The 14,542-nt window shown below is 29.5% G+C and overlaps 2 protein-coding genes across 2 annotated transcripts; both read left to right on the top strand.

Annotated features, from left to right (window-relative positions):
- Positions 1 to 3,006: 3,006 nt before the first annotated feature.
- TTLL15 (tubulin tyrosine ligase-like 15) lies at positions 3,007 to 8,043 on the top strand. Its single transcript, XM_088199126.1, has 6 exons — positions 3,007 to 3,193; positions 3,263 to 3,981; positions 4,054 to 4,216; positions 7,187 to 7,273; positions 7,334 to 7,765; positions 7,837 to 8,043. The coding sequence occupies exons 1-6, from the start codon at positions 3,188 to 3,190 to the stop codon at positions 7,948 to 7,950; spliced, it is 1,521 nt and encodes a 506-aa protein (XP_088055252.1). The 5' UTR covers positions 3,007 to 3,187; the 3' UTR covers positions 7,951 to 8,043.
- A 1,829-nt stretch (positions 8,044 to 9,872) lies between these two features.
- Task7 (TWIK-related acid-sensitive K[+] channel 7) lies at positions 9,873 to 13,648 on the top strand. The gene is made up of 7 exons (XM_088199127.1): positions 9,873 to 10,336; positions 10,407 to 10,624; positions 11,173 to 11,347; positions 11,768 to 11,874; positions 11,948 to 12,066; positions 12,183 to 12,333; positions 12,447 to 13,648. Exons 1-7 carry the CDS (start codon positions 10,168 to 10,170, stop codon positions 12,603 to 12,605), a joined length of 1,098 nt encoding a protein of 365 aa, XP_088055253.1. The 5' UTR covers positions 9,873 to 10,167; the 3' UTR covers positions 12,606 to 13,648.
- Positions 13,649 to 14,542: the final 894 nt, after the last annotated feature.

Raw genomic sequence — 14,542 nt, forward strand, 5'->3', positions numbered from 1 at the left:
GCCTTGTTATTACTTATGTAACTCTTATATGAAAAAAAATACAAGCAAAATTATTTACATTCGTTATTTTATATAAATATATATATATTTATTTATTCTTTACTTGTGTAATTATAAACAACGATATATACGTACAGAGTTAGCGCTATAGGCAATCTGGGCGCGCGCCCTGTGCGCCTATTTTAGAGAGGCGTCTATAATTTTTTCTTCTTTCGTCTATGATTTAAAACAACAACGATCGCTCTGTATGTATATATGATAAATATTTGCGAAAAGGCGTTTGATTTTGAAAATTTAAAGACAATGGCTAAATAATAAAAGGGTACGGAGATATCATACGTATGTGTAGAAATAATCGTGATCATTTTTCGCTATTTTTTTATTGTGTCGCAGACGATCGGAGGATGATAGATATAAACATATTATATTTATATAATACGGGTATAAATATGTTATTATTGTGTCTTCTATATGAACAAAAATGCTTTCTAGTGGTTTCTACTCCAAAATAAAAGAAATGCCAAAAATGTTTTATTGATTGTTTACTCTATTATGAAATCAAAAATATACAATAATTTATGTATCTTGACTATTATTTTATATAAAATTGTTAATTTTCATGATTTTTATGAGATCTTAACCAGCCACATGATTACATAAAAATCGTTATAAATTAACAAAATTTGTTTATAATATAAGAATTTGTTTGAAACGCTTCTATCGTTGATATGTACATATATATTATCATATTTTCATTTCATATCAATTGATATGAAGCGTAAATTGCTTCTCTTTAGCGACCGATCCAACGGGCTGCTACTATATGTTTTAACTTATCAATAAAACAGTTTATATATATTATATATCCTAATTCGTCCTTTTTGTAAGATTCTTTTACTTCCCATAGTATAAATTATATTGAATAATAATGAATCCGAATTCCATCAAATCAATGAATTATTACTTGTTTTATGTATAGTGTTAATTATACATTTATATTTAATAAAAATCATATATAATATGTTATATATACATATATATAAAACAATGTTTATCATACACGAACTACACAAAACAGATATTATTTTATTTTGTGTATAATATTATTTGTAAATTTTTCAATTGGATATATTTTGATATATCAAATAAGTATTAATAATTCATCAAATATATAAAACATTTTTATAAAAATATATATCTGAATATATTATATAGTGTTAAGAAATAGAATATATACATATATATTGAAAAAAAATTATTAATGGCTATTTTATCAAATATTTGAATGTCTAGTCCAGTTCTCGTAGGTGTTACAATAAATATTACATTAGACACTATATAATATTAAATTTTTATTTTTTAATATGTATATCTATGTATGTGTGTGTTTTTATTATACATATAAATGTTAGGCATCGAAACGATATCTGTTAAAATGAGTATTTCCTAAGCAAACGATGCCCTTTCAATGACAAATACGCTGAATTTATTTACTTTATCATTAAATTTTATTTAATTAACAGATATCGTTTTATGTCTACGTACATGCATACAAACATATACACAAAATCGTATGTAACATAAGTGCATACGTAACGTATAAACAATGTAAGTAAAAGTTAAATAAATAAAATATTTATATAAATATTAATACACATATATTTATAATTTATTATTGAATTATTATTAAGGTGATAGATGAATTTATTTATCATATCGTTATAGTAAAATAAGTATATGCAGCAAAATGAATTGTCTCCTTGTTATTTATTTAATTTCCACAAAATATTCCTTTAAATAAATATGTTCGTAACGATTGATTATTTCAATTACCACGATATACATATAAAATACAAACATAATATCAATACACCAATTTAAAAGACAAGATGTAAGATTTTAAGGTAATATTTAATATGACACATACTTAAAATTTGTGATTGAAAAATCAGCTGTTCAAATATAGCTTATTAATAATATACTACATTACATTAACTAGTAATCTGCTGTTTTCAGAGGTGCTAATGTATTTAAAAAAGTATTGTGATGTAAGTATATCAACTTGATATAATAATTTAAACGTAAAAAAATACATATTTAATACAAGAACGTGAAAAGTAGGTGTAGTTGCAAAATGTGAAATAATAAGCTCGTAACGCAAAGCAGTAACAAATATCACATATAATAATACTTAATTTATAAAATATTTTAATATGAAAATAATTAATTCGTAAAAAAACTTTGTCCATTAAATCTTACAAAAGTATTAGTTATTATTTACAAAATTATTATTAAATTATAAAAAAATATACAAAACAAAAAATAAGTAGTGTTTTATAAAAATCTATTTCCACAAGGGGCCGATAGAATTGGCAACCCTGGAGCTACACGGGCAGCACCGAGGCCGAGCGGCAGCGGGGGACTTACTTGGTTTGCTTGGCTACTCCTGTAATATGACAATATTACCGTGTTTTCGTGAAAATCTACTTCGAAAATAAGCCCTAGTCCAAAAATATGCCCCAATTAAAAAACGATAAAAAGTTGTTGGACACAGGGATGTCATTTGAGAGAGACAGGTGGGGGCATTCGCTCCCCCCTTACAACATTAAATTTGGTCAAAAAAAATGCATGTCACTTTAAATTAAATTAAAATGTTTAAAAAAATGACCAATGACTGTCCAACTTTTGCCCCTCCTTCCCTTCAAAAAGCTAAATTTTTTTCGGCGTGCAGCAACAATAAAATGACATTGACTGTTTTATAATAAATGTAGAAGAATATTGTAAGATAAATGTTGCAGTGTAATAAATTTAGATTGTTATATATAAATATTTTATGTTTATGCTACATATAAAATAATATATGCCCTGAAAATAAACTTTAAAATTATATTTTTAATTATTAATCATTGAAATATTTACTTTAAGAGATAATTTAATATTTTTAAGTTTTACTAATTTATTTTTACGTTTGACAGGAAAATGTATGTTAAGGTCCCAAAATCAGCCGTTATGGCCAAAGTTATATTTATGAGCAAAAGTGAAAGCGCAACTTTTGCTTTGGACATAGCGGTACTTTGTGAGATCGGATGCTCATATGGCATATGTGAGCCGAGTTAGTTTATATTTAATGAAACATAACCTAATTTAACTTTTGTGACTGGTATAAGAATATTGGAAAACATACATTATGTCTGTAAGTTCAATATAATATCAACTTTTATATTAACTCTTGATGTATTGATGTATATAAAACTCGTTTTAGGATTCCGAATCAAGTAGGAGAGATGAACAGTCATCGGAAAAGTCTAAAATTAGTTGGCACGTAGTAGTATTACTATGTGCTGTGATTTTAAGTGCCATAATCGGATCTAATATGAGTAAAGATAAAGTTGACACTAAATGCAACGAAACTATTATCACAAAAAATGCAAAAAAACCGTCATATTGGGTCTTTAGCCAATCTTCGAACGTCAACGATAGGAGCGGTATTTTAAAACACGTCCATATAGTATTGGATAGATTGGGATTCGTCCACGGTACTAACGAATCGGACTGGGATTTGTTGTGGTCTCATGATTTTCCATTCAGGGCGATATATCCTCAGATAAGAGCGTTGAAGAAGCATCAGAGAGTCAATCACTTTCCGGGGACTGGATTTATAACTAACAAAGTTGACTTTGCCACGTCCGAGTCTAAGTTTATACCCAAAGCTTTTAAGATACCGGAGGATAAAGAAAAATTTAAAGCATACGCTGAGGAGAATCCCCAAGCGTTGTTTGTGCAGAAACACAATCAACATCGGCACGTGACGATAAAGAACATTAGCCAAATCGATCTGGACGGAGGCGAAAATTTTGTACAGGAATACGTAAAGAAACCGTTCTTGGTGGACGGCCATAAATTTGACATAGGAGTTTATACTATAATCACGTCTGTGGATCCTTTGAGGGTTTATATTTATAAAGGAGATATCCTTTTCAGGTATTTTTACATTAATCGGTTATAATTGAACTAAAACAAGTTAATTTAAAAATCACTTTTATACTTTTATAGATATTGTCCTTCGAAATACTACCCTTTCGATTCGACGGACATTGATAAGTACGTAATCGGCGATGATTATTTACCGACTTGGGAAGTACCGTCACTAGCTCCTCTTTATACCGCGATGGGATATGGAATGAGAGATTCGTTCGAGGCTTATGTAACAAAACAAGTTAGTTAGATTATTTTTCCATTATATAAATTGCCACAAATATCAATTTCAGCTTTTTTTGCTATTTATATTAAAAAATTAAGATTTTCCAATTAGAAAAACTAAAAAATCATTAAAATGTATTTCTGTAATCAATTGATTTTATCTTTTATTACATATTATTTAAAGGCAACAAATTAGTTGGTTACTTTTTTATTAATTAAACAGTCAAAAACTTCTAAATAAAACAATCAGTAATATTATAATTATACTATAACTTTTTGACAAATAATCAGTAAAGCTCCAATTGTAGCTAACCGGTCAGCGACAATAGTGAAACAAATTTTGTTTTATTACATACATACTAACAATACTATTCAAAGGATTATATTTGGCTTTTTCTTTTATATATCTAGCTATACTTAAAATCTTGTAATAATATCAACATACGATTAGAATATAACTAACTTATGATGAAAAAAACCATTGTTCCTCAACGTTTTATCGCTTTGATTTATTTTACTACTTTTTTGTATCAGTATGTTTTAATAATTTATTTTAATAATTTTCTTATGATTAAATTTCGTTAGTTTATTATACATAGTTTTTATATATTATTCAGCTTTTGTGAATTCATACTCTTTAATTTATTGTTATTATTTTCTATAGATATCATTTACATTAAATTAATTTAATTTCACAGTGGTGGGGATAAGCCGGCCCGCGACAATATTTAGATTTCGAAGTTATTCAAAATAAATTTAAAATTAATCGTGTGTTTATTTTCATTATATTTCATTAAATGACATGCATTTTTCTGGCCAAATTCAAGAGCAGTCGAATGCCCCCCCCCCCTCAAATGACATCCCTAAGATCATTACAGTATGTTATTTAACCATTTCCCAGTCATAATACTAATTTTTAAATTACTCAAAAACTTTTTGCATGGACCCACCCCCTCCTATGCAGCGGTATAAAAATATGGCAACTGTTGTAAAACATTTAAAAATATTCGTACAAATTTTATTTTTGAATAAAATAAACAGATTTTTGAGATGAGTATTCACAAAATACAAATATCCGAGTTAAGATTATTTGAACGATTTTGTATTGACAAAGGTGAAGAATTCAATCGCTTGTTGCTTCATACAGAAGTTTGTTGGCTATCAAAAGGTGTCTATTTGGATCGGTTTTATAAACTGTTTGATTGCTCAAGTTCTTAAAAAACAAAGACGATGCATTACGAGCCAATTTAATTGACTTCAGAAATGACACTCTGTATTTTACAGACTAGTATAAGAAATTTAATGAAAAAATTTCAACTCAAAGACGATGAATTATATGTAATCAAAACAAACACTGTTATTTATGTGCTTATGGCAAAACTTCTTTTGTACTAAACTGAATTGCGACGAATTAGGCCAATTTTCTGATTTATAAATAGTATAAAAACATGACGAAAACTTACATATTGTCAGTACTAGGTAGGCTCTTACTTCAAACTTCAGACGATTTAAATCTATTCTTAAAATCAACGTCTGACTGGGTTCTGTATAATTTTTAAGTACAATCGCAAAAGAATCTTCAATGTTGCAGGAATAACTGATAGAAATAACTACAAATGAGGCATTTAAATTTTACAAAAATGGCTGCAAAAGCAGATACCTACATTATATCTTGGATTGTAATATATAGTTTATTAGTGCAGTCCAGGGCCGGCCCTAGGTTATTTGGCGCCCCAGGCAAAAACTAAATTTGCGCCCCCCCCCCCCCCTATTAATACTTTAATAACTCATTACATGAGCACAAAAATATAATTCAAATTAAAGTAATTTAATATTATATTTGACACCATACTATTTTTTGAGATTGTGGGTATTTAAGAATTTGTAGTTTTATTTTCGTCGCAATTTTTTGCTCGTGAAATAATCTAAAGAGCGCACAGTAGTGTATACAAAAAAATAATATCAGATTATATTCTTTAACAATATTGTTTGATAATTTTAAGTGAATATTGCGCCTTTATTTGGTATCACGGCGCCCCACAAGATCTAGCGCCCCAGGCGATCGCTTGTACTGCCTGCCCCTCGGGCCGGCCCTGGTGCGGTCACAAATCTGTAAACTAAAAAAATAAACTGACTACAAATAGCTAATCAAGGCGACTTAAAAACATTTCTTACCATAGTAAAGCGGAATGTCAAAAAATTTATAGCATCAGGTTTATCCTTTTCATTAGTTGTATTTTTAATGGTATTTGTATTATTCAAAGTTACTGTAATTAATTTTAATATATAATTTTACAATTTCTAACTTCAACTTGTCTTATTTACAGCAATATTTTATAAATTATTTTTTAAAAAAATGCCAAATCCAGAATTTTCATTTCTCGATTTTATTTTTAAATTTTTTACAAAATCTGCATAAGAGAAGGTGGGTCTGTGCCAGATTTTGAAAATATGCATGCTTTCTCAGAAGCTTTTATTAGAGATCAGAATTATTTGAATGGCAAAAAATTGTTTTTACCTAACTACTATAATTTTTGTAATCTAAAAACTACAAAGGTTCTTTAAAATTTTTGTTGAAACAATAATAAAACATTGATTCAGAGCTAAGCTCAAAATTTCAACTGGTAAATTAAAAATAAATAAACAAGCAAAGAGACAGGACATTAATGTGATTAATTAAATATTTTTAAAATCCAGAATCTTCTACTAATCAAAAGAAATGTGTAAGATGATGCTATTTAATAACTATGAATTCTATAATATTATAACATTGAAATCCATATAGTCCACTAAAGAAATCTTACATTTATCATTAGTTTAACAATTTGAAATATAAATTTCTTTATTCTGTACGTTGTCTTTAGTCGCAGTGACATATAAAATTATAAGAAAGTTACTGGCTATTAAATTTGTGCCAAAAATGTTATACATTGATGTTTATAATATATATATTTAGATCAATTGTATTTTTATATATTAATTTTAGGGAAAAGATCCGTCTATAATATGGAAACAAGTCGACGAGTTTTTAGGTGAAATATTTTTGAAGAAAGAACATCATATCATAGCCGGCGTAAGTTATGAATACATTTACATTTCATTACGTGATTTTCAATGTGACGATTGATTTCAGTTGAAAAACTACAAGAGTGGTACAAATTTCTTTGAAATGATGCGTTTCGACTTTGTAATAGACGAAGATCTAAACCTATACGCGTTAGAAGCGAATATGTCTCCGAATCTAAGCTCGGCTCACTATCCTCCGAACCAACTGCTGTATGAACAAGTACTCTTCAGCACTCTGGCTTTAGTCGGAATAGGAAAATACACCCACAGTACTTCGACAGCTGACCGAGATACAGCGGAGGCTCGTATGCGAGTGACTGATAAGAATTTAGGCGTTTGGGCCAATCGTTGTCAGAGTGAAGACTGTCGAGACGAATGCGAAGGAATATGCGAGACTTGTAGACATTGTTTAACTCCTCATATGAGACAAACTTTCACTCAGACTGTTCTGGAACAGCTAAATAGAAACGACTGTAAAAGAGTTTATCCTGCGCCTATGGTAATCTATTTTAAAAATATATACAATAATATAACATATGAATGTTTAGTAATGAATAAAATAACTTTTAGGTGCAAGGAGTCAAACCTGAAGATGTTTCGGAGGAGAACTTGAGTCAAAATAATTATCTTATGCATTTATGGCTACAGGGAAAATGCAATCAAGACGTAACATGGTGCAATTGAATGACTGATTTTAAAAATATAGTATTGCAAATGATAAAAATGTGATAGTATAACATAGGAAAAATAAATATTTTATAGCTAATAGTAAATTAATTACTACCATTGTTTCTTTTTTGGTGTCTAATGTTTATCATTTTCAATATTGATAAATAACATACAGAGTCAATTTTTCGTCATTATTGGTCTATTATTTTATTCGAATATACCGCCAGCATCCGCCATTTTGAACTGCGCGCGCACCATCACAGCTTCTCAAAATACTTTGTTTTGCTTTCTAAAATTTTCATTTATTTAAACTTCTTACAATTTGCATTGAAAGTAATATTAAATATATGAAAAACGTGAACCTAACCTATTAAACCACTCACTCAAAATAATAAAAATATTAATAAACAGATACATAATAATGTATAGGTTATGTTTACTTAAGTTAACCAGACGAAATGACATTTTTTAGCTTCATTTAACCCTTTCGCCGCGTTTGACGGCTCCAGCCGTCATGGCGTACAAGCCCCAGACGCGAATGACAGTCATAGCCATCAAATTTTGAACCTTATATTACAGTTATTTCATATATTTTAAGGTTGAAAATTGCTTGAACGGAAAATAGAAACACTATCCAACGACACTTCTTCATTTGTTAATATATTAAAATTAAAGGTTTTCAAATAATTATTGGTCTATCCAATGATAGATAGATAGGCAGAACGTTTTTTTACAATTTACACCAAATGCTCGACACAAAAATTAAGGAAGGACACTAAAAATAAAAAGGCCAAATTGCTATGGTCTCTAAAAAAAGGTCATTTCGACTTCTTTTTAAAAAACCATCTCTGAATTTTTTTAAGGAAATATTGCTACGGAGGCAGGGCCAGCCCGCGAATATTCAGCTTAAAATCATTTAAGATTTTTTCCTTAGGTAAACTAAAAGGTCATCACATATATTTTTGCTTAAAAAAAGTCATTATGGAAATATTTGTTAAAAAAACTATCTCGGATTTTTTTATGAGGAGGACATATTCATAAGAAACTTTTTTTGTTTTTTATTTGATGAGAATAAATTGCTGCAGGAGTTGAAAAAGGTGATTTAGAAATACCATCCCCAAAAATATTTTCGAGGAATCGAGGAGATATAGATATGTGTGAAATAGAAGCAAATGGCGCTCCCATTTAGAATAATTGCCACCCCTTTTGTGGCTAGCGTTCCGGGCGACCGCGCGCCCCTCTCGCCTTGTACAGCTAAAAAAATAAAAAAAATTGTTCAAAGGACATCTTCGAAATATCTTTGAGGAAGAGAAATTACTATGGGAGTGCAAAAAATTTCATTTCAATTTTTTTTGCTTAAAGACCATCTCAACATTTTTTTCAAGAAGAAGAGGAAAAATGATTACATTAATTAAAAAAAAATTCGAAAATTTTTGTTCAAAGGTCTACTTTGAAATAATTTTAAAGAGGAGAAATTGCTATGAGAGCTCAAAAAATTCTTTGTTCAAATCCGTCTCCGAAATATTTTCGAGGAGCAGAAATTGCTATGGGAGCTAAAAAAAGGTCATTTTAGATTTTTTTGTTAAAGTAGAACAAAGGAGGACGCCTTGTCACCATATATATTACCTTTTTATTTTTAGTGTCCTTTGATATTTTTAAAATCTGGTCACCTTAGCTTACTGTAAGTAATAGTTATTAGTATGTTGAAAAACAGCGAACCTAACTGAAAAATACCGTTTATTATACAATAAAAATGATTAAAGTGCTGTTTTTAATTTGATAATTAATTATAATTATTAAAAGGTATATTGTACAATATTAATATTTATAGGTAGTACTTTGATAATATTTATTTGACTTAATATATTTCGATTACATTTTTATTATTTAATTTAAAATAATGATTTTATATAGAAGAGGAGATAAGTTTATCCTGTCACAACGTTTGGGAAGGGATGCAAAAGGGGATGGGGTGTAAATAGGTCAGAGCCTTGTCAAATATCCACAATCGTCCCTAACAAAAGATCTATTTCGATGTGTTTTCGCGATATTTCAGTACGAAAACTGACAATTATCAACCTACAAACTTAGTGTAATCTTAAAATACCACTCTACATATCCTTTTTACGCAAATGTTTATCAACAATATGAAATCGGCGTTTTCGTTGGTTTTCATTGTGAATTTACAATATGTTTTCGATCGAATAACATATTGAGGGGTCGAAGACTTTCATGCATATTGAGACTTGGCTGGGACTAAATATCAGTAGCGTAATGAAGAAGCAAAACGTTCGTACGTTATCCCTGGTCGTGTGTACCTTCACTTATCTGCTCATCGGAGCCGCTGTGTTTGACGCTTTGGAGTCCGATACTGAAAGACGAAGATGGGAAATGTTATCAGGTGAGATTGAATCAATATTTGCTTCAATCATTATTCATCACAATTGCATTGAATTTTTTTATATTTTCAGATATAAAGAATGGATTGGTGCGTAAATACAACATAACGCCAGAAGATTATCATATGATTGAGATTGTGATAATTGAAAACAAGCCTCATAAAGCAGGACCTCAATGGAAGTTTGCTGGAGCGTTTTATTTTGCAACTGTAGTGATAGCGGTGATCGGATATGGACATTCTACTCCGGTCACTATAGGAGGGAAAGCTTTTTGTATGGCTTATGCGATGGTAAGATCAATGTCAGATTTTTTTATATTAATTCCATTTTATAATGTAAAGATGACTTATATCCTTCATATACAAATATATCTATGATTAGTTTGAGAAGGATTTTGCATTTATATATACAGGTGGCAAAGCAATTTTCAATTTATATAACACAGCGACACGTTTCCTCGTTATGTAAGGTCACATAGAGTAATTATATTTTCCTCAGGGTCCAGGGTAAAAGTTGGCCAGTCAGTGGTAGTTTTTTTAATAGTGGTAATCATAATATTTCATTCAATGACATGTATTTGCCAAATTTAAGAAACAAATTCCCCTCCCCCTCAAATGACGTCCCTGTTCCTAGAGCGCAATTATACAAATTATAGCCAATGTAATACATATGTATGTTAATTCGATATAAATATACATTATATTCAATATTATTTGTTTACATTTTGAGCAGGTTTCTAAAGAGTAACTATGAAATTGATTTAGATCCTGCAAATAGTGTAAGATTACATAAAGAGTGCTTTTTTTATACATAAATGCATACTTTTTGTTATTTACAGGTAGGAATACCATTAGGATTAGTCATGTTCCAAAGTATCGGAGAGAGGTTGAATAAATTTGCATCAGTGGTGATAAGAAGAGCAAAATGTTATCTCAGATGCAATACTACAGAAGCGACTGAAATGAATCTCATGTTAGCTACTGGTCTTTTATCTTCTGTCATAATTACAACTGGTATGTTATTTTACTTATTCATTTTTATATTATTAATTTTTTTAGCTAATATAGCTAATTTTAACACTAAACAAATTTTAACTAAACATACATATATTACATAATATAAGAATAAACAGAAGAAAAAAATACTTAATATTATAATTTATTTCTTAGTGCATGTAGGTCTTTCTTTATTCCTTTTAGGAAATCCGCTACATTTATATTTTTGCAGATTGTCCTAGGAATATTATTATACAAATACCGTGCAATATTTTCTCTTTGGAATACACATAATTTATTTTACCTTTTTGCTTTATTTTTTTTAATTAATAAATAAACCATCTTAAAACTATTTCATTTATACCGATATTCTCTAATTTCTTCAACATTGTTCTACTATTGTCTCGAAAGCTCTCTTATAGTATATATTTATTTAAGGTGCTGCCGTGTTTTCACGTTACGAAGGCTGGAGTTACTTTGATAGTTTTTACTATTGCTTTGTAACTCTGACGACAATCGGATTCGGTGATTATGTCGCTTTACAAGTAAATTAATTTTAATATAAATATCTGATCTCATATAGGAGGTTTCAATCTAATTTATTACTTAATGTTTCAGAACGATCAAGCGTTGACTAGTAAACCAGGATATGTAGCGTTGAGTTTAGTTTTTATCTTGTTCGGATTAGCAGTCGTTGCTGCCAGTATTAATCTATTAGTTCTTCGTTTCATGACAATGTGAGTACAACTTTTATAAATGGCATAAAAGTAAAGGCAACATCTATTAAACTTTTTAAATTTCTTATTACCCTTTTATGCATTACTTTTGTTTCAAATATTAAATTATAATGCAGGAACGCCGAGGATACCAAACGAGAAGACAATGAAATGCAATCTTCTTCTCATCACGTGTTGACGTTGGACGGAGAAGTGATGTCGATAAACGGAAAACTACTCGCCGGTCACGGTAACATGAGGATAATCTTAGACGAAGATCAGACTTCGGTAATTATAAATAAATAATTTTATTGTAAACGGTAAATTAGGTTTTCCTAAATGAATTTCCTGTGTCTTAAATTTTTATCGCCATAATCTGATATATTTATCATTTATTTTAGGTTTGCTCTTGCAACTGCCTCGGCAGCAAACACTACAGTCCTCAAGAGTTGCTGATGGGCTCGAACAGCGGTCCGTGCGAAGAACGGGAGGAACCGCCTCCGAGGCAACGTTCCTCTCTCGTTCTTTTACTCAATCAGGGAAAAAGAGCTTCAATCTAATTATACTAATAATATTAAAATTTTATCTCTTAAATGTTTTTATGTCTTCCAATGAAGGAAAATAAATGTCGTCGGCGCACAAGAGCGGAATGGCCGAGTTTAAAACGCATCTAGCGTTGAAGACTATTTTTTACAAAAGACGATTGTGAGAAGAGTTGAAATATCAATATCATAATATTCGGGAATAAGGTGCTTCAATTATTTTCACATTGAATGTAAACTCAGTAGTAGATAAATTTAGATTGTAAGTTGCGAGGTGTGGTTATTAAATAACCTTAGGTGTAGTCTTTTTATACTCGCCGGAATAACCGACACATATTTTAAAATATTTAATTGGTGTTCACAATTCAGTCCTAAAATTAAGACATACATATTTGTGACTATATAAAGTATGTACTTCTTGTGTATTCTTTACCAGAATAATGCAAGAAATTTTCTGTCCTTTATTTTGAATGCAGACTGAAACTAAGTGTTACCATAATAACTTTAAACTCATTCAAACGGTTGTCCGGCTATAATAGTAATGTTTTTTATGATAGACCCTTTATTTTCTCGTCTATAAGATTTTTATAGAACTTATTTAGTCATTCAATGATCAAACCTCGCATATATTGTATCCTGATCTATACGTAAGAGGAATAAACGTTTTTATAGACACCCTGAGAAATTCCACAAGATAAATAGATAAGGGTTAATTAATAAATAGTACTAATTAAATTGATGTTGTTATCGATGTGACTTTCAAATAGCATAAGCTTTTTTATAGTACATTATTTTCAATTTAAGTATTTTTCTACACGTGGTATTCTATATTTTTGTATAATTTTATCAATCTTCGTCTATTACTTGGATCAATATTAAGTTAGTACATAAACGAAAGCTTAACATTACACTTTATTCTTCAGCATGAGATATCATTAAACAAATTATCGTGTGTCTATTTTCTATATACAAGAACTCGGCCAATTCTGCTCGTAAACTGACTATATGTATTTTTTTCGTGTTAAACATGTGTCAATAAAAAATGCACTTTTATAAACAAATTCTTCTATTTTTCATATTAAATAGTTTAAAATAAAACTAACCTATAATTCCATGCTAACCGGTTTGCAAATTTCTATTAGTCCATAGAGGTTATTAGATATTTTTCTCCATGTAATACAAATCAGGCTTTATTCTCTCGAGTGCTGTAACAAAATTACAATAGTTTTGTTCTTGATATCTTGAATGGATACGCAAAACTAAAAAAATCATTCGTTACTTCAAAAGTCAACATAAATCACAACTCAATAGATAAATATATAATATGATACTGGAAAAAGACATACTGATAGTAATAAGCAAATTAATAAAATTGTATAATTTTAGTCCCACGTGTTTCTCCCCAGCAATTTTAATTTGTTAAGTGAGGAAATAGGATAATACTGCAGAAGCCATCTCTCTATTGTATCTTACAAATCATCTAGATTCGCAATTACAAAATACTACGCCAAAATCTGTTATCAGTTCAATATTAAAATTCATTTTTGGTGTTAACAGTGAATAGAAGGGTCTACGCTAGAGTAAGAGACAATTATATATTTATATTGAATAAAGAATTATATAAATACTAGCACATCCTTCGAAGTTTTACATATCTCTTAAACACAACCATTAAAACTTTTATTGAAATATCAAAAACAATTGCAGAGAAATTGAAAATCTCCATCTCGACGAATAGGTAAATTTTTAGATGTAACAAAGTCATAAACTAGTAAATAATGAATAGAAGTTGGGGGGTACAAAATTAATTTTGATAATATACGAATCTCTAATTCCGGGACATATATTCGTACGGGATATGGAGTTAGAACCCGGCACTGTCCCGCAGGATCCAGAACGAATGGTTACCCTATCCAAATGACTATCATAAATTTATATACCTGAAACAGCTTTTA

The sequence above is a fragment of the Plectrocnemia conspersa genome, unplaced genomic scaffold (assembly GCF_051122295.1).
Source record: "Plectrocnemia conspersa isolate PC_06_02 unplaced genomic scaffold, ASM5112229v1 ptg000012l, whole genome shotgun sequence".
NCBI lineage: Eukaryota > Metazoa > Arthropoda > Insecta > Trichoptera > Polycentropodidae > Plectrocnemia > Plectrocnemia conspersa.

Coding starts and splice junctions, on each gene's coding strand:
- TTLL15 (XM_088199126.1), top strand. Junction 7,274..7,333: donor AACATCATATCATAGCCGGC/GTAAGTTATGAA, acceptor GATTGATTTCAG/TTGAAAAACTACAAGAGTGG. Junction 7,766..7,836: donor GAGTTTATCCTGCGCCTATG/GTAATCTATTTT, acceptor AATAACTTTTAG/GTGCAAGGAGTCAAACCTGA.
- Task7 (XM_088199127.1), top strand. CDS start 10,168: ATGCATATTGAGACTTGGCTGGGACTAAATATCAGTAGCGTAATGAAG. Junction 10,625..11,172: donor TTTGTATGGCTTATGCGATG/GTAAGATCAATG, acceptor TGTTATTTACAG/GTAGGAATACCATTAGGATT. Junction 11,348..11,767: donor TTCTGTCATAATTACAACTG/GTATGTTATTTT, acceptor TATTTATTTAAG/GTGCTGCCGTGTTTTCACGT.